General features: G+C 45.1%; 1 protein-coding gene across 1 annotated transcript; it reads right to left on the bottom strand.

The window, feature by feature from the left end:
• Positions 1-5,649: 5,649 nt before the first annotated feature.
• LOC145357989 (protein ripply1-like) lies at positions 5,650-16,145 on the bottom strand. The gene is made up of 4 exons (XM_080211642.1): positions 16,045-16,145; positions 13,318-13,393; positions 8,032-8,108; positions 5,650-5,846 (listed from the first exon to the last, which is right to left on the bottom strand). The coding sequence occupies exons 1-4, from the start codon at positions 16,143-16,145 to the stop codon at positions 5,708-5,710; spliced, it is 393 nt and encodes a 130-aa protein (XP_080067768.1). The 3' UTR covers positions 5,650-5,707.
• Positions 16,146-19,912: the final 3,767 nt, after the last annotated feature.

The raw sequence follows: 19,912 nt of genomic DNA, 5'->3' as shown, positions 1-19,912 counted from the left end.
CTGTAATGTAGTTGAGTTGTATCATAAGACATTAAAACAGTGAGAATCTTTGGGTTTTATTTTTATTGAATGATCAGCCCCAGATGTTGGAAAGTAAGTACTGCAATAGTGCTACAGATCTTGGACACTTTTCATCATTAATGTGTTCGGGACACATATTTCTTTGCACACACATTTCTACACAATTTGAAGCAATAGTTGTTAGTATTGGAAGCAAAGATTCCTCTTATAGGGATCTGTTACTATTTGCATCAACTCTTACCTGTGTTGGAAGGTTGTGGGTTGAAGCTTCACTCTCCAGTGACTGAGTACATAATCCAATGCTGAGGGAGTGCTGTATTGTTGACAGTTCTGTCTCAGATGGTATACTAAGCCAATATCCTGTTGATCCTCTAGGTGGAAGAAGGTCAGCCAATGGCAACATTTTAAAGTTTACATTAGCTCCCCTGCTGTCCTGGCCATTATTTATCCCCCAACTAACACCACAAACTGATTAATTTAATTTTGCCATATTTCTGTTTTCGGGTCCTTGCTGTGTGCAAATTGGCTGTATTTACTGTTAGACTGCAGCAGGGGCTATGAAACACTTAGGGGTGTCTGCTGGCCATGGAAGGAATGGTAATTTTGAACTACATTTTTAACAGCTGCAGAGCAGCTTTAATATTGTGGACTCTAGAAGTGCCTACTCATTTGATAGTATTATGATTCAAATCCATATATTGTTCCTGGCTAAAGTCACTTTCTTGATTATGCTTCTGCATGTCTTTTGCTTTTAACTTTTGGCAGCTTTTTCAGGAAGTAGGGTACAAGCAATATTGGGAATCTCTCTAGATTATTCAACATTGAATGGAAGTAATGGAAATTTATCCAAGTTAAATAGTCATACAACATAGTGGGGGCAATGCTAATCTGTACTGAATTTTTAGCTTGCTAGTTAGAGGGTTGTTGTAAATGGTAGTGTAGCGGTTGTATTAATACAAAAGCCAAGACTGATTTCAAATCACACCATGGTGAGAAATTTAAACTCAGGTGATTAAATAAAGCCACTCTGGAATTTAAAAAAAACTAGTTACAGTGATGGTTACCTGTCCGGTCCACTAATATCACTTTTCTGCAACAATGTGGTTGAGTCTTTAACTGCCCTCTGAAATTGCCTGGCTCAAGCTACACTGTTGCATTTAAAACAACTTGGACCACCTGGCATTGACTCTTGTACTGGATAGAACAAGATCCTACCCAGCTCAGTCAACTATGCAAAACATATTTGGGACCTTGTGCCAAAATTGGGAGAGCTGTCCCATAGACTAATCAAACAACAGCTAGTCAAACATCCCTGCACACTTCAGCCAAACTGCTCCACCACTATCCTTGCCCCATTGGCAGGATGGATCTAACAGATGGCAGCTCATGATGTACTGTCAGGAGAGCGTGGCATTGGGCATCCTCAGCATTGACTCTGGATCCTGTGAAGTTACAACATAAAATCAAATAGGGTAAGGAAATCACCTGCTGACTACCGCCTATTGTTCTCCCTCTGCTGAAGCAGCAATACTTTTCCTGATTGAATAGGACTTGGAGGAAGCACTGAGGGAAGCACGAGTGCAAATAAATTCTGGATGGAGTTCTTCACAGTCCATAAGTAGGAATAGCTCAGTAGTACCACTGCTGACTGAACTAGCTCAGCCTTGAATGGCATTGCAGCCAGATAAGGCCAGAAATGGGTAGTAAGAAGCAACACAAAGCTGATGTCTATTTAATCTTTGCCATCACCCTTCGAACTATCACAGATGCATTTGTACATGACTATATTGTTTGGAATGACCATCATATGGCCCTTATGGGAGATGAATACTGAGGGTGCTGTATGGTACTATCAGCAAGTTAATTGGGATAGGTTCAAAATAGGTCAAGCTGCTTAAAACCTGGACAACGTGAAGTGCTGTAGGCCATTATCAACTGAGCTACATTTCATCACAACTTGTAGCCACATGGCCTGGAAAGCTTCTCAGGTAAGGAATTCAATCCTGGTTTAATGAGATGCAGAAAACCATATTGTGACAACACCAGGTATATCCAAGAACAAGATGCTGACCTGGCAAAGCTACAACAAATGTGATGAACAGGAGAAACTATGTTGTAGACCGAGCTAAGTGATCCCAGAACTAACTGAGCGAATCTCAAACAAAAACCGAGAATGCTGGAAAGACTCAGCAGGCCTAGCATTGTATGTGGAGAGTGAAACAAACAGGTTTCTACTAGTTGAAGGCTCTAGAACCAGGGGCCATAATCTAAGAATTGGTTTATGTAAGCTGTTTATGAGAGATGTTAGAAAACACTTTAGGTGGCACGGTGGCACAATGGTTAGCACTGCTGCCTCAGAGCGCCAGGGCCCCAGGTTCAATTCAGGCTTGGGTCACCATCTGTGTGGAGTTTGCACATTCTCCCTGTATCTGCATGGGTTTTCTCTGGTGCTTCAGTTTCCTCCCACAATCCAAAGATGTGTGGGTTAGGTTGATTGACCATGCTAAATTGACCCTAGTGTCAGGGGGATTAGCAGGGTAGATGCTTGGGGTTATGGGAATAGGCTTGGATGGGGATTGTCGTCGGTACATACTCAATGGGCCGAATTACCTCCTCCTGTGCTGTAGGGATTCTATGATTTAGCCCATAGAGTTACTTCTTCATGCAGAGAGTGGTGGAGGTTTGGAATTCTCTTCCTCAAACAGCACTGAATGCTGGTTCAATTGTTAAGTTTAAGTCTGAGATGGATAATTTCTTCTTGAGCAAGGGATCAAGGGATATGGGCCTAGGGCAGGTACATGGAGTTAGGCCAAAGATCAGCCATGATCTCATTGGATGGTGGAGTGGGCTCGAGGGGCTGAATGGTCTACTCCTGTTCTTGTGTTGAGTCCGTTTGGAGCAAATCAAAGTTCTTCAGTCCTTCCACATCCAGTCATGAATGTGGTGAAAATTAAACAATGATTGGGTTTCAGAAAGTATCTCTCCTTGGCCCAGGTTCTGGCTGCTCTGCTCATTGGGGATCTTCCCTCAGTGCCACATTATTCTGTTCAAACCCACAACTGCATTTTTCCAAATTGTACCCCAGACTACACTACACCATCAGCTGCCCAATATGGGTTAATGGTTGGTGGTGCGACAGAGGGTGGTGGCTGGAATGGTGGAGGTTCTTTTCATTTTGACTTAATATTCATGCAACTATGTTCTTTCCTTTCCCAAAGGTACAATTCCATGGGCCCTGATTCTTGCTCGGCTACAATTTCATTTCCTCGCTCTCTCATTACTTTTTCTCCAATCTCTCCTTTTCCATCTCTCTCGCCTTCACTCATCCCTCCCTTTTAAATTTTCTCTCACTCTCTTTCTCTCATTTTCCTTTTCTATTTCCTTTAAACACAGGGCATAAGGATAGCTTCCCTTCATATCACAGAGTCACAGCATCAGGCACGTTCAACAATACTGGGAATGTTACAAGAAAGGATTCCGCTGTATTTTGGTCCTACGCTCACTGCCGATCCTAATTATTTTGGGGCCAAGTAACTGACAGTGTCAATTTAATGGATTATTTTGGAGCAGAACTGATTGTGTAATGAGAAAATGACGCAGTAGCAATCTGCCTGACTCTGGAACTTATTTAGGGGAAAATATTTTGGTGGATTTCATGCATCACCGTGACCAAGGGTTTTGTGGGACTTTAGTGCAATGCCAGAACAAACTAATCTTGTCGAATACTTGGTAGTTTCTTTTGTAATTTTTATGTTGTTTGATTTTTTTTGAATTTGATTAAATTTTGTGTTATGGACCTGGAGGCTTGATTGTCAGATTGGATCTCCTGCCTCCTTACATTTTGTGTATTTCTGTTCTTTCATCTCTTGTTCTGTAGGTTAATCTAAATCTATTTGTAGTTATAGAATGTGTACAGTGTAGGCAGAAGCTATTCAGCCCATTGAGTCTGCACTGGCTGTCCAAAAGATCGTGCTAATCCCACACACTGGAATTGAATCCAGGTCTCTGGCACTGTGAGGCAACAGCACTAACCACTGTGTCATTATGCTGCCCTAGTGATAACTCAAGTGCCTCAACACAATCAGTAATATGACTCATAACTGGCTCTGTAATATGCTGCACAGGTATAAGGCACACCTGAAATAAAGTTTAATGCAGCCTCGATAGTCCTGGAGCCACATTCTACAAGACTTGATATTAAATCTTAGATCTGCACTGTAAATGTGGAGTAGTGTTTTTCACTGTATAACATGCACATGTCTTTTGCTGGACAATGTCTGGGTGTGAAATAATATCCTGCCACAAGGTGGTGCTGGACAGCAACATTTGCATTTCTGTTTTTCTGGAACTGTTCTTGATAAGTTTTACTTGGTTTTCCTATTGGTTGAGATGCAAATCTCTGGTTATTGGTGCTTCTTTGACATCTCTCCCAATGGCCTGTCAGTACTGTTGTTATTAGACGTTATTGTCATTTGACTGTTGAGAGCATCACAGCTGAACTCAACCTCTGCTTTCAGTGCATAATACTTTCATCGTGACACTGTGATTCTACAAAATTGGGTTATAGTGAATTGGCAACCTGTTTTAAATCTCTCCCCATTTTATTTCCATTGACCTTTTCCTCACGTTTTGCAACAGGAGTCATGGGACAATGACTAAAGATTGGAAACATAACAGTGCAGAAGGAGGTCATTTGGCCCACTGAATCTTCATTGGCTCTCTGAAGGAGTGCTCCACCTAGTCCCATCCCCCGCCTTATCCCCAAAATCTTGCACAATGTTTCTTATGCAAGTTCAGCATGATCTCCTTACTCTTGTATTCAATGTCCCTGTTAATAAAGCCTTAAGATACTCTACTTTATTAACTGCCCTGCCATTTTCAATAATTTATGTAGAAATACATTGAGATTCGTCTGTTCCATAAGACGTAGGAGCAGAGGTAGATTATTTGGGCCGTCGAGTCTGCTCCACCATTCAATGAGATCATAACTGATTCACTATAATCCTCAACTCCATTTTCCCACCTTATCCCCATAACCCTAAATTCCTTTACAGATTAAAAATGTCTATCTCAGCCTTGAACATACTTAGTGACTCAGCCTCCACAGACCTCTGCGGTACAGAACGCCACAAATTCACTCCCCTCCAAGAGAAGAAATTCCTCCTCATCTGTTTTAACTGGGCGACTCTTTATGCTGAGACTATGCCCTCTTACCCTAGACTCTCCCACATGAGGAAACAACCTCTCAGCATCCTGCACTTCCTTAAGAGCTTCTTCCTTTCTTTTATGCTGTCTCTCCACCTTATTCCTACTAAAAATGAATCATCTCCCACTTCTCAGCATTGAAGTTCATCTGCCACTTGCTTGCCTAAGCCATCAACATGTCTTTGAAATGGTGGCTAATTTTCTGTTCCTCCAGTTCTGAGGAAATATTCACATTTAAACAGGTATAAAAATTCCAAAGTGACAGATGTGATAAAAAAATTTAATTTACAAAATTAATTGATCTTAATAAATACAAAATGGCTTTACATTTAAGGCTTAATTATAAATTAATGTAAATATACAGAATAGAGACTAACAATCTTCAGCTGATACGATGTTACCAGCCACATGCACTGCACGCACTATACATCCACTGCTGTGTTATTTATTAGTGTCCTTGCACAGTGGATCCTGCCTTGGGTTAATTACTATCCTCACTCTCTGAATCGCTGCCACTCTCCTGATAAAACGAGATTGTTGCCTGCACCGGGAAATTTGCCAATAGATGAGCTGCATCTTCGAATAAATAATCAAAACATTTGGATTTGGGCCACAGAAGTCTGTGGAAAAAAAAGAAAGAATATCATTTAATGTTTCGCATGCACTGATCTGGCCACATTTTTATTTCCAATGATGGCTGAAGGCAAGCTGTGGGATTTCCTCATGAACTGCCTTTGTTACAAACCCTCAGATCCCTTCAATTTAAAGCCCTCATCCCTATATAACCTCTCTCTCCTTGCTGCTTCACCACTGCCCTGAACCTCTGTTCCTCTGACACTGGTCCCTTGAGCATTCCCCCTCATCCTCCTTCCTTCTCTCTGTCATTTCTTCCGTTCCTCCCCCCCTGGCTGGGGTGGCATGGTGGTTAGCACTACTGCCTCACAGTGCCAACGACGTAGGTTTGATTCCCAGCTTGGGTCACTGTGTGGAGTTTGTACATTTCTTCCCCTGTCTGTGTGGGTTCCCTCCTACAATCCAAAGATGTGCAGGTTAGGTGGATTGGTCATGTTAAATTCTCCCTCAGTGTACCCAGAGTGTGGCGACTAGGGGATTTTCACAAACTTCATTGCAGTGTTAATGTAAGCCGGCTTGTGACTAATAAATAAACTGACTTTTCCTCTGAACTGCTTTCCCCTTCTCCCTCCCATCTCTAACCCTCTCTGCACCATCTTCCTCATCCTCTGTTATATTATTCATAAAGCAATAGTTTTAAAGCTGATTGGTCAGTTTCATAAGTAGGCTTACATGAAATTACTGTGAAAATCCCCTACTTGCCACACTCCGGCACCTGTTCAGGCACGCTGAGGGAGAATTTAGCACGGCCAATGCACCTAACCAGCCCATCTTTTAGACTGTGGGAGGAAACCAGAGCACCCAGAGGAAACCCATGTAGACATGGGGAGAATGTGCAGACACCGCACAGACGGTGATCCAAGCTGCGAATTGAACCCAGGTCCCTGGCACTGTGAGGCAGCAGTGCTAGCCATTGTGCCACCTGAACAAGTTATGAGAATGTACATCCAGGGTGCCATATTCACTATCACAGGACTTAGGAGCAGGAAGAGGTCATCTGGCCCTTCGAGCCTACTCCACCATTCGATAAGATCATGGTTGATCTAACTGTGACCTCAACTGAATTTTCTGATCTCACCCCACCCCCTGAACGCTGGTTCCTTGTCAATCAAAAATCTGACAAACTCAGCCTTGAATGAATTCAATGTTCCTGGGGAAGAGAATTCCACAGATTAATGACCCTCCAAGAGGAAAGAATGCTCCACATCTCCATTTTAAAAGGGAGAGCTATCATTTTTAAACTGTGTCCTCTCATTCCAGTCTTTCACACCGCCAAATAACATTGCATCAGTGTCTGAACCCTGCCGGGCACCAATGTATCAGTCTAGCAGCCCCAGGGAGTGCTGAAAGAAGTACGCTTGATGATCCTCCAGTATTTTCAGATTAAAATGTGATTATTTCTAATTGCTTCTTGAGGAGATTCCCCTTGACCCTTCAGCACTATTTTCAACTGGCACTGCCAGTCAGGTCACTGGGGATGGGGCAATCCAAACATGCCCTCCTCTCTCGCCAAGGCCGTACAACTGGTGAGACTGCCTCTCAATACCCCCAACAATGCTGAAAACTTTGGTTGGGTGAATTGCAGAGACTACGGGCTGGACACAACCTGGCAATTCTCCCGGGATGGGCTTTGCCAAATGGATACTCAAAGCGTCAGTGTCTCAGGTCAAGCAACCAATAGGGTGCAGTAGATGGATATCTGTGGGTTTTGTCCAGTTAAAGTCAGTGGGGGGTGATCTTACCGGCTTGTCACATCGGTCAACAGATCTATATATGCACAATAGTGCCCTCTAGCTGTCAGCAGCTGGCTTTCTGGCAAACAGACTCCATTCACCCCCCCCCCCCCCCCCCACATACTGATATGAATCACATTTGCTTCTTTTTTTGCATTGAGTGGCATAAGATTGCTTCTGAAATTTCACCGACAAAATGGGTGCAATTCTTTCCCATTTTCACACTCATTTGGCACTTACTGTTTTGGTAAGATTGCCCCAATGTCTTTGGGTAAGGAGGACGAGAGTGCAGGGCTTTGGAATATCAAGGTTCCCTGATCACTGATGCCCATCATGTTTAAATAGGGCATCAAATGTATGCGCTAATCAGATATTAGTTCCTTACAGATTTCTGCTCCTGAAAATCAGCTTATAAATAAATTCCCATCAGGAAACTTACTTGACGGGGTGTCGGAATGCCGAGATTTTGTCTACGGTGAGTGTTTGCTGAGGCTGTTCGCTGTCTGACAGGGTCAACTGGAACAGAAAGATTAGAATCTTGTGACTGGAACAAATAATATTTTCTGCATAATAAAAACAAGTGCTGGAAATATTCAGCAGGTCTGGCAGCATTGAGGGAGAGAGAAACAGAGTTGACATTCTGAGTTGAACATGAGCCTTCTTCAGAAATACATCCTTTATCTTTGCTTAATTTTCTTACAGACACCCAAGTTCTGGTGTTGTAGAGGTAATAATACGGTGCACCACACATTCGTATTGGACTCTTGAAGTGCAGAGGGATCTGGGTGCCCTAGTGCATGAATCACAAAAGGCTAGTGCGCCGATACAGCAAGTAATTAGGAAAGCATATAGAATGTTATCATTTGTTACGAAGGGAATTGAATTCAAAAGTAGGGAGTTTATGCTTCAGTTGTACAGGACATGAGTGAGACCTCAGTACTGTGTACCTGAGGGATTGTAAAAGAGCAAAAAGCAACTTGATTACATAAGAACATAAGAAATAGGAGCAGGAGTAGGCCATCTAGCCCTTCGAGCCTGCCCCGCCATTCAATAAGATCATGGCTGATCTGTTGTGGCTCAGTTCCACTTTCCCGCCCTCTCCCCATAACCCTTAATCCCCTCTCTTATCAAGAACCCATCAACCCGCTTCTTAAAAATATTTAGCGAGGCAGCCTCCACCACTTCAACGGGCAGAGAATTCCAGAGATTCACCACCCTTTGAGTGAAGAAGTTCCTCCTCAACTCCGTTCTAAACCGCCTCCCCTTTATCTTGAGGCTGTGCCCCCTAGTCCTACTGTCTTTTTTGAGCGGGAAGAGTCTCTCCACCTCTATCCTATCCATCCCATTCATCATCTTATACGTCTCAATGAGATCTCCCCTCATTCTTCTAAACTCTAACGAGTACAAGCCTAGTTTATTCAGCCTCTCCTCATAGCTCAATCCCCTCAACTCCGGTATCAGCCTAGTAAACCTCCTCTGCACTCCCTCCAGGGCCAAAATATCCTTGCACAGGTGCGGCGCCCAAAACTGCACACAGTACTCCAGCTGCGGCCTCACCAATGCCCTATACAGCTGCAGCAAGACCTCCCTACTTTTATATTCAATCCCCCTCGCTATGAAGGCCAGCATCCCATTCGCCTTCCTGACCACCTGCTGCACCTGCAAGCTGGGTTTTTGCGACTCATGCACAAGGACCCCGAGGTCCCTCTGCACCGTCGCCTGCTGCAGTTTTTCGCCACGTAAGTAATAGTCCTTCCTACCATTCTTCCTACCAAAGTGGACCACCTCACACTTGCCAACATTAAATTCCATTTGCCATTTCCTGGCCCATTCGCCCAGCCTATCTAGATCCTTCTGCAGACTCTCCACACCCTCCGCACAATTTGCCTTTCCCCCAATCTTGGTGTCATCAGCAAATTTCGACACCCTGCACTCGGTTCCCTCCTCCAGATCATCTATATAAATGGTAAATAGCTGAGGCCCCAGCACCGACCCCTGGGGCACCCCACTAGTCAACAACCGCCAATCCGAATAGCACCCATTGACCCCCACTCTCTGCTTCCTATTTGACAACCAATCCTCTATCCACGCTAACACCCTACCCCCAACTCCATGTCCCCTGACCTTCTGCAATAACCTCTTGTGAGGTACCTTGTCAAACGCCTTCTGAAAATCCAGAAAGACCACATCCACCGGCTCTCCTCTATCCACTGCCCTAGACACATCCTCATAGAACTCCAGTAAATTTGTCAGACACGACTTCCCTTTAATGAAACCGTGTTGCGTCCGCCCTATCAAGCAATTCCCTTCAAGATGCCTCGCAATTTCCTCCTTAATGACGGATTCTAACATTTTACCTACCACAGACGTTAAACTAACCGGCCTATAATTCCCCGCCTTTTGCCTGGCACCCTTCTTAAACAACGGCGTAACATTAGCCGTTTTCCAATCTTCCGGCACTTCCCCGGAATCCAGCGACGTCTGGAAAATAACCACCAAGGCATCCACTATAACCTCCGCCATTTCTTTCAGAACCCTCGGATGCATTCCATCCGGTCCTGGGGACTTGTCCACAATCAGCCCCTCCAGTCTGTCGAGCACCACCTCTCTAGTAACAGTAATGTCATTAAGACCCTCCATTCCTACCACCTTTCCATCTCTAACACCCGGCAAATTATTCACGTCCTCCTCCGTGAAGACAGAAACAAAAAAGTTATTCAAGACCTTAGCCATATCCCCATCCCCTACCACTAGCTCCCCTTTCTCATCCTCTAAAGGACCAACGTTCACCCTAGCCAGCCTCTTCCTTTTTATATATTTATAAAAACTCTTGCTATCCTTTTTTATATTAAGTGCTAGCCCAGCCTCATAGCTTCTCCTACCCTCCTTTATCAACTTCTTTGTCAATCTTTGTTGACATTTAAACCTTTCCCAATCCTCTTCTCGCCCACTGCTCTTAGCTACTCTAAATTCCTCCGCTTTTAATTTAACACTTTCCTTCACCTCCTTCGTTATCCACGGCTTATTACCTCTCTTCCTACTGTCCTTTTTAACCATCGGAATAAATTTCTGCTGAGCACCAAGAAAGATCTCCTTAAAGATCCTCCACTGCTCCTCAGCAGACCTACCTTCCAACGCACTCCCCCAGTCCACATTTGCCAATTCTTCTCTCATCCTACCATACTCCCCTCTATTCAAACAAAGGACGCGTGTCCGGGAACCCACTTTCTCCTCCTCCATCTGCACCAGAAACTCCACCATACAATGATCACTCTCTCCAAGAGGATCCTTCACCGCAAGGTCCCTAATTCTACCCGCCTCATTACATAGCACCAGATCCAAGATAGCTCGCTCCCTCGTCGGCTCCAACACACACTGTTCAAGGAAATTATCCCGGCAGCATTCCAAGAACTCCTCCTCGAGCCCACCTCGTCCAACATGGGTCGACCAATCAATATGCAGATTGAAATCTCCCATAACTACTGCCGTCCCATTCCTGCACGCCGCACTTATTTGCGTGTTAACAGCCCGCCCCACCTCCAGATCATTATTCGGGGGCCTATAGACGACACCCACCAGCGTCTTCCTCCCTTTGCTGTTCCTAATCTCCACCCACAACGATTCCACGTTCTGCTCTTTGGCTCCGATATCATCCCTTGCTACCACCTTGATACTATCCTTAATCAGCAGAGCTACGCCACCCCCTCTTTCCTCCTGCCTATCCTTCCTAAACACTTGATAGCCCTGTACATTCATCTCCCAGTCCCTGTCACCTTGCAGCCACATCTCTGTAATGGCCACCAGATCGTATCCATTTGTGTCGATCTGCGCCACCAGCTCATCCACTTTATTCCGAATGCTTCGTGCATTCAGATAAAGCGCTTTCATCCCAGCCTTCACCTGGACCCTATTTGCCGTAACGCCACCAATTGGGACATCCTCGGCCTCTTCCCTTACCTGTACCCTATCCTTAACTTTAGACCTCGTAGCGTCACCTACCCTCGCACCCTCCCCCCCCCTAATTAGTTTAAAGCCCTGTCTACAGTCCTCTTTACTCGATTCGCCAACACTCTGGTCCCAGCACGATTCAGACCAACCCCATCCCGCCCGAACAAGTCCCACCTACCCCAATACTGGTGCCAATGCCCCATAAATTCGAACCCATTCCTCCCACACCAATCCCTGAGCCACCCATTCACTTCCTTTATCCTGTCAACCCTACGCCCGTCTGCACTCAGTTCAGGCAGTAGCCCAGAGACGACCACCTTGTCGGTTCTACTTTTTAATTCCATTCCCAGCTTCTCATACTCCCTCCCCAGATCCTCAGTCCGCACTTTGCCTACGTCGCCGGCACCCACATGTACTACAACGACCGGGTTCTCACCCTCCCACTCCAGGTTCCTCTGCAGCCCAGCTGCAACATCCTGTACCCGAGCACCAGGCAGACAACACACCCTTCTGTGCACTTTGTCATTGTGACAAAGGACAGTGTCAATACTCTTCACCCCACTATCTCCAATCACTACTACGTTCCTTTTCCCCTTCTCTTTGCCTATGTCCTGCTGCATCACTGTACCATGTGCAGTTTGCTCACCAACCTCACCTGCCTCGTCCTCTTCCAGACTGGAAGCAAGAACCTCAAACCTGTTATGCAGATTAAGAGGCTGAGGCCTCCGCTCCTCACCCCCCTTCCTCCTCCTCCCAGCAGCCCCCTTTTGTCCCTGACCCTTAGATTTAGCCAGTCTAGGGGCACCCTCTCTCCCCCTGATGAGCCTCAGTGTCTGTAGCTCAGAGGCCAGCTCATCCACCTGGAGCTGGAGCTCCTCCAGCAACCTGCACTTACTGCAGACATGGTCACTGTTGAAACATATATAATCCTGCGGGGTCTTAACAGGGTGGGTGTGAAGAGGATGTTTCCTCTTGAGAAGCCAGAATAAGGGTCACTCTAAAAATAAGGGGTCACCCATTTAAAAAGGAGATGAGATGAAATTTTTTGACTCAGGTTCATCTCTGGAACTCTTCCTGAAAAGGCAGTGGAAGCAGAGTCTTTGAATATTTTTAAAGCAAGGTGGTTAGATTCCTGGTAAGCAAGGGGGTGATAGGTTATTTGGGGTAGGTAGCATGCAGCTTTGAGGTTACAATCAGATCAGCTATGATCTTATTAAATGGCAGAGCAGACTTGAGGGGCTGAGTGGCCTTCTCCTGCTCCTTGTTTGCATTGCACGCTCCGACGGGATATTACACATCTATTCGTTTAATTCCCCCCAAGCTTTATAAGCTATGTTGTAAGGGGTGCACACGGCAGAGTTCCTGTGTAATCCCAGAGTGGGTTGGGATCTGGGGTGATGCAGGAGTGGGGATTGAATGGGGACTTTCTCTTGGTCGTTCCCACTGAGTAGCAGCCAAGCCAGCTCTCTTGCTGTGTGCTGTTCACTACAGACAATAAAAGAGGATTCCTATTGCTCCTCACCATCCAGTCAGGTCTATTGGCTAATGGCAAGTTCTGACTCAGCTGTGAAGCCCATACTGGTCAACTATCTATACTCATCATTCACACTCACACCTGAAGAATGGTCACTTTGGTGTGAGGTATTGGAGAGAGGGTGATGTAGGTCAACACGAGATAGGGGAGAGAACACTGGAAGAGGCTGTTTACTCTGAGGCTGCCACTCTGACAAACAGGTGAATGGAAAGAGAGAAACATATTGCTGAAAAAAAAACTTACTGTTGCCATCTTTCTTTGTTGTTCCTTTTCAATATCTTTGGGTGTGATGAGCCAAGGTCTCCAAATACCAACAGCACTGTCAATAATAACACAGCAGACAGGGTTAGTGAAGGTTGGAACAAGGCGTAGAGCACGTTTTTACAGGCTGAGTACTACCAGGTGCCTGGGAACTCTTACTGCAATGTTGTCTTATTAGCTGCAAGAGAACGAGTGCATAACTGAGATCTTGAGACTTGAACAGGTCCCATGTCTGAGTTGTTCCTATCCTTTGCCTCTGGCTCAGTGGATAGCATGCTAATCTTTGAGTTGAAATTCATGGGTTCAAGTTCCATTCCACAGAACTAACCCAGGCTGACACACCAAGTGGAAGTACCGAGGGAGTGCTGCCCTGTCAGAGAGGTATCAACTTTTGGATGAGATGTTCAACTGAGGTGGATGGCAACAAGATGGCATTGGAGTGAGGCATTCTCTTGCAAGCTGTCCCCAGCATGCTCTAATTCTATCTCTTACTCTTTATGTTTCGGAATCCATTCCAGTTCCCCCACAGGACAGAGTGAACTGCAAAATTGATTATAACCAATCTCCCCCTGCACCCACCCGACCCAAAAACAGACCTCCACATTTTCAGCAGTGTTCTGAATATTTATCCCTCAATCTGCTTCACTGCAGCTAAATATATGGTGTTATCACATTTCTGTTAGTGGGAACTTGCCATGTACAAACTAATTGTCATCTTCCCACATGGCAGCAGTGGCAACACTCCCAGAGTACTCCGTTGGTTGTAAAGTTTGCTGGGGTCATTCTGAGATTACAGGAGTTAATATATAAATGCAAGTCTTTATTTTAGATCCATAGGCTGCGCAGACCAACACTTACTCACAGGCAGCCATCTCTGTCACACAGAGGAGTTGGAGATTGGCTCCTCAGGTGAACAAAGTTGTCCCTGCTCACCAATGGACATGGCCCTGTTGACCAGGTCTTTTAATACGTTAGCAAGCAACAATTGTTCCATGATGGATTTTCCTCGACTTTTATCACTATCTGCAGACCAGTATATATCCTACTTCCTCAATAAGTTTATTGATGGCTCAGCTGGTAAACACAGTAAAAAGTCTGACAACACCAGGTTTTAGTCCAACTGATTTATTTGATAATACTCACAAGCTTTCGAGGGGACTGCTCTCCATTCACCTGACGAAGAGGCAGTCCCCTCGAAAGCTTGTGAGTATTATCAAATAAATCGGTTGGACTAAAACCTGGTGTTGTCAGACTTTTTACTGTGTTTACGCCAGTCCAACGCCGGCATTCCCACATCAGCTGGTAAAAACAGAGACAATCCAAGAAGTTAACTGGGGCTGTACCAGTTAAATCCCCAGCCTGGGTTGGAATGGCTGATCCTGCTTCAAACAACCGTCAGATCTATTTCCACTGGACTCATTACCCATGGGTTAGGGAAGGGGAATCAGCTAGGTTTTCTGCTCATCAATATCAACTGATCCCTGTTGGATGCATCCCTGGATGTACTTCGTGTCATGACCAGTAAGGGACTAGGTGAAAATTAGTAAGGCCATTCAGCCCTTTGAACCTGTTCTGCCATTCAAATAGTTCATGGCTGCCTGTTCTTCAGTTTAATTTACCTGTATTTCTTTCATATCCCTTGACAGGTTTACCCAACAAAAAAAATGTAACAATTTTATTTGCCCCCCCCAGCCCTTTGTGGGAAGAGAATTCCAGATAACCCCCCCACCCCAACATAGAATCCTCCAGTGTAGAAGGAGACCATTCAGCTCATCAAGGCAGCACCAACCACAATCCCACTCAGGCCCTATTTCTGTAACTACACATATTTACCCTGCTAATTCCCCAATGAGAAGGTCAATTTAGCATGACCAATCAACCCAACCTGCAGATCTTTGGACTATGGGAGGAAACTGGAGCACCCAGAGGAAACCCACACAGACACAGGAGAGAATGTCTGTGTGGAGTTTGCACAGTGACCCAAGGCCAGAATTGAACCTGGGTCCCTGGCAAGTGTTTTAACCTTTTTAATATCTCTTTATCCTATGTTTAATGCTACTTCCACCCACACTGTCTGCACTTTTAAGACTGGATTAGCTGTAAAGACTCACATTCTAATCAGTATTCTGTAAACTGAACGTTTATATGCCCTGTTTGTCAGCAGAACTCCCTACTCAACTGACAAAGGAGCAGCACTCCAAAAGCTAGTGGTGTTTGCTACCAAATAAAGCTGTTGGACATTAACTTGGTGTTGTGTGAGGCAGCAGTGCTAACCGTTGTCACCGTGCTGCCCCAACATAAATTCTCTATTCCAAATCTGGGGTCATCAGTAAATTTGAGTATACAACTCTATTTCTAACCTGGTGTGGTCAGTGAACTTTAATATACTCTTTCATCTGAGTCATTGAGAAATTTGGTGAAATAGACTTAAGGGTCTATGTTGGGGTCCTCAGCATTTCACCAGAAAAGACCACATGTCACATTTTCCCATCTTCTTTATCAGTCAGCACTGCTCACGCACACCAATCATTATTAGGAAAAGGGGAGAGGGGGAGGCGTTTGCTTCTTAAAGGGGCACCATCAAAGCAACTTTTGAGGTTAAGGTATTAAACCCGACCGGTTGCTGTGGTGACAGGGCCAAACACACTGAAACTTTTCAACACAAGTGAATTGTAAAGAGACAGAAAGTGCAAAAGAGGAGAATCTTACCTTCCTGTGGGGGGTGGGTGCTCGGTACATGCTGCTGCACTGGGTTGTTGTAAACAGCGGCAGTTTTGTTGTCTGGCTGCTGCCTGGGTAGTTCTGTCCATGTCACAGGCTTGTTGCCGTCTCCTTGCCTAATGTTTATGCCACACTGGCTGCAGAGAGTTGAGTCTGCCTTACTTCTCTGCCTCTCAATCTCTTTATACTCTGCTGCACCCTCCTCTCCCCCCCCCGGCTCTATTTACCCCCTGTTTCTCTCTGCGAGCGGATAGGCTGTGAGCTCGGGGGATTTAACCCTGCAGCTAATCTGATGGTTCGCTCGGCCTGTGTCAACAATGGGACGGGACAAATGCTGGCTCCAGCCTCTCGACACCTCGGCAAGAAAACATCAGAGCAAGAGGGAGAGTGTCAGGCAAAACAATGAGCAGGCAGGGGCCTGACTCCACACACACACACACACACACACACACAGAGCTTCCATCACCAGCACACAGCCCAGACAGCTGCCAATCTCAACACTTCACCCTGCTTTAGCACAGGGCCAGGACAGGCTGCCAATGTGGAACAGTTACCGGCTGGGGGGGAATGAGATCAGATTCCGAATCGCATCTAAAAACATTGGGATGACAATGGGAAAGGGGAGGGGAGATAGTTTCTTTTCTGGGCGCTAACAGCGGGAATTTGCCCATAATGTGCCTGAAATTGCGCTGCTTAGGCTACACTTCGTTAGCTAACATGTATTTACATAATCGCAGACATGAAATCCTCAATGAAACACGCGTAATGACATATTTACTGGTTTAAATGTACTCCTTGGTTAATTCACCAGTGTTTGAAAATGAGTTGGTCCCCAAAAAGAACAGCTTCTTCCCTGTCACCATCAGACTTTCGAATGGACTTACCTTGTATTAACTTAATCTTTCTCCACAACCTAGCTATGACTGTAACTCCACATTCTGCACTCTGTCCTTCTCTATGAACGGTATGCTTTGTCTGTAGCGTGCACAAGAAACAATACTTTTCACAGTATGCTAATACCTGTGACTAACTTGATTTAAACTATACTGATCCATCCAAGAATTAACTTGGTGTACAGCAGAGTGAACCATTTTTTAAACAGACACGCCTCTTAGCACCTGGACACCCCCAAAACTGAGCGCATCTTCAAGGTGCTGACTGGGTGGGAATCTCTCCTTGGAGAGTGGAATCTTCAGCAAAGTAAAATATTGGGAATATTGCAGGTGGAAATGATAATGGGTGTAACCGGCATTTATAATGTCTTTCATCTTCAGGGGTGGCTCCCATTTTCATCTGGATTCCTCTAATATTACTGCACATCTTGAGCAGAAATTCAGCCCAGCGTTAAGCTGTGGAAATGTGGACATGGTGAGGGCCAAGGGGTACCCACAATGTCAAAATGGTGCTACAGGGGTTTTATCACGTTGTGGTCTAATCTGCAGAAGTGAATGATTGTATGCTACCCTTTCCCAGCTTTCTCTCGGCTCATTTTGCCAACTTTTTTTACCAAATTTTCCCAAATTTCATCTCTTGCCTCCACTATTTGGATTCAAACTGTCTCTACTTCCCTGGTCATATGGCCCATTAGAACACCAGTCCTATCATGATTCAGGTATAGACAGTCCCAATGTTACAGATTCCACTTTCTCCAATACTGGTATCAGTGCCCACCAGAGTCCACTTCTACCACACCAGTCTTTGAGCTGCACATTCATTTCTTTAATCTTACTTGCTGTATGCCAATTTGCACATACCTCAGGTTATTACATTTAAGATTCTGATTTTCAATTTAATACCTAACTCCTCATAGTCTCTATGCTGAATCTCTTTCATAGCTCTACCTATGTCATTGGTACTACATGGACCAGACAATTACATCCTTCCTCTCCTCCTTGAAGTTGCTCACCAGCATTAAGAAACTGTCCTGAACCCTAGCACTGAGCAGGCAGTATAGCCTTCTGGACTCTTGCTCTTAACTGCAGGAAACAGTGACAATGTCCCTCACTCTACTATCCCTACTACCAATGTTTTGCTACCTCCACTTGAATGGCTTCCTGGTGCCATAGTCAGTTTGTTCATCCACCTGCAGCCCCGCTGTCACCCAAACAAGCTGAGAGAACCTCAGATCCATTGAGGGTTCTACACTCCTGCCCTCTGGGTCCCCTTACCTGCTCGTTCAAGGTCACAACCTCCTGACTACTGAAGACCCTATCCTAACTGGTGTGACTAGCTCTTGGTCTGAAGCATCCATGTGACTTTACACCTTCCTGATGTGTCACAGTGTCTGCAGCTCAGCCTCCAATAACTCTGATCTGAGGGTCCTTAACAACAAACACTTACTGCTGACGTGTTTGCTGTGGACCACACTGGCATCCAGGAGACCCACATTCTTCAGTCATGAGAACGATATTCAAATATTCTTCTTCTCAGCTGGTCGAGGGCTGAACCGGCACATTGGAAATCCTGACGAATTTTGTTGTCTATTTAAGGACCAAAATCTCAAACCTGAGACTAAGGCCATGGCAATTGTGATCTCCATGCTCCTAAATGCTTTAGGAGTTTGGACAATCTACAGCAGGCACCTCAAAGCACTGGGGAAGTATCTTTGCTAGATTCCCCCAAATCCAGCAGCTAGAAAGGTCATTCTCTCCCAAGCCAACTTGCCAGCTAAAGTATGACCTTAATCTCAGGTTTGAGATCTCAGTCATCAAATATTCTTTTCCTCAGTTTGCGGAGATGCTGAGCTGGTGCATTGTAAGTGATGATGAATGTTGTTGTCTATATCAGGAAGAAGAGACTCCTAAGACATGGAAAATGGTCCACAGTGTTGCAGTGAGGTAAATGGAGAAGAGAGTTGATGCAGTGACATAGCCCTGTTTGACCCAAGTTTTCACTGAAGCAAGGTTTGTGGTGTTTCCCTTGGTGAGGATCATGTCACTGTGGGATAGGTGGAGGCTGCTGAGAAATTGCTGATGTCAGCCTCAATGCACTAATCACTCAAAACCAGCTCCACCGAGCAGTACGTGCTGTCTGCATGCCAGACACCAGACTCCTGAACAGTCTCTCTCATCACTGCTTGGTAACAGGAGGAGGCTGTTGGTAAGACAATAGAAACTCCTTTGAGATGTCCTCAAAGCATGCCAGAAGAGTCAAACATCCCCACCAACTCATGGAAGATTAATTTGAGATTGAGAGATTTTGCTGCTAATGTGTAGTTGAGGAAGGAAGGAAAAAACCTCCAAGCACCTCATCTGCCCTATCCAACCAACACCATTTACCCCACATGTGGCAGAGTCTGCTGATCATACATTGGATTTTCAGCCATCTCAGAACCCATCAAACTGGAATGAAAGGAAGTCACCCTCGATCCTGATAAACTGCCTAAGAAGAGTGGAGAAGAATATGATCAGTAGCCCATTCACAGTTACATCAGCCAACCATTTCAACAATCACGGCCATACCCTGGACTACAGTCCATTAAAGTAAGAAAATGGATGGGGGAGGTGATGACCTGATGGTATTGTCGCTAGATTCTTAATCCAGAAACTCAACTAATGTTCTGGGGACCCGGGTTCGAATCCCATCATGGCAGATGATGGAATTTTAATTCAATAAAAAAAATCTAGAATTAACGATCTACTGTTGACTGTGAAATCATTGTCGATTGTCGGAAAAACCCATCTGGTTCACTAATGTTCTTTAGAGAAGGAAATCTGCTGTCCTTACCTGGTCTGGCCTACATGTGATGCCAGAGCAATGTGATTGACTTCACCTGCCCTCCAAGGGCAACGAAGGATGGGCAATAAATGCTTACCAGCCTGCAATGCCCATGTCCCAGGAATGAATTTTAAAGAAG

Source organism: Carcharhinus amblyrhynchos, chromosome 24, assembly GCF_965287045.1.
Source record: "Carcharhinus amblyrhynchos chromosome 24, sCarAmb.v2.hapA, whole genome shotgun sequence".
Classification (NCBI taxonomy): Eukaryota; Metazoa; Chordata; class Chondrichthyes; order Carcharhiniformes; family Carcharhinidae; genus Carcharhinus; species Carcharhinus amblyrhynchos.
Note: the sequence above shows the minus strand (reverse complement) of the source record. Positions and strands in the feature narration are given on the sequence as shown.

Excerpts from the sequence above, each read along its gene's own strand:
- LOC145357989 (XM_080211642.1), bottom strand. The coding sequence starts at position 16,145 with ATGGACAGAACTACCCAGGCAGCAGCCAGACAACAAAACTGCCGCTGT. Across the intron at positions 13,394-16,044 it reads CACCCACCCCCCACAGGAAG|TGCTGTTGGTATTTGGAGAC; the intron begins GTAAGATTCTCC and ends TATTATTGACAG. Across the intron at positions 5,847-8,031 it reads GCATTCCGACACCCCGTCAA|ACTTCTGTGGCCCAAATCCA; the intron begins GTAAGTTTCCTG and ends TTTTTTCCACAG.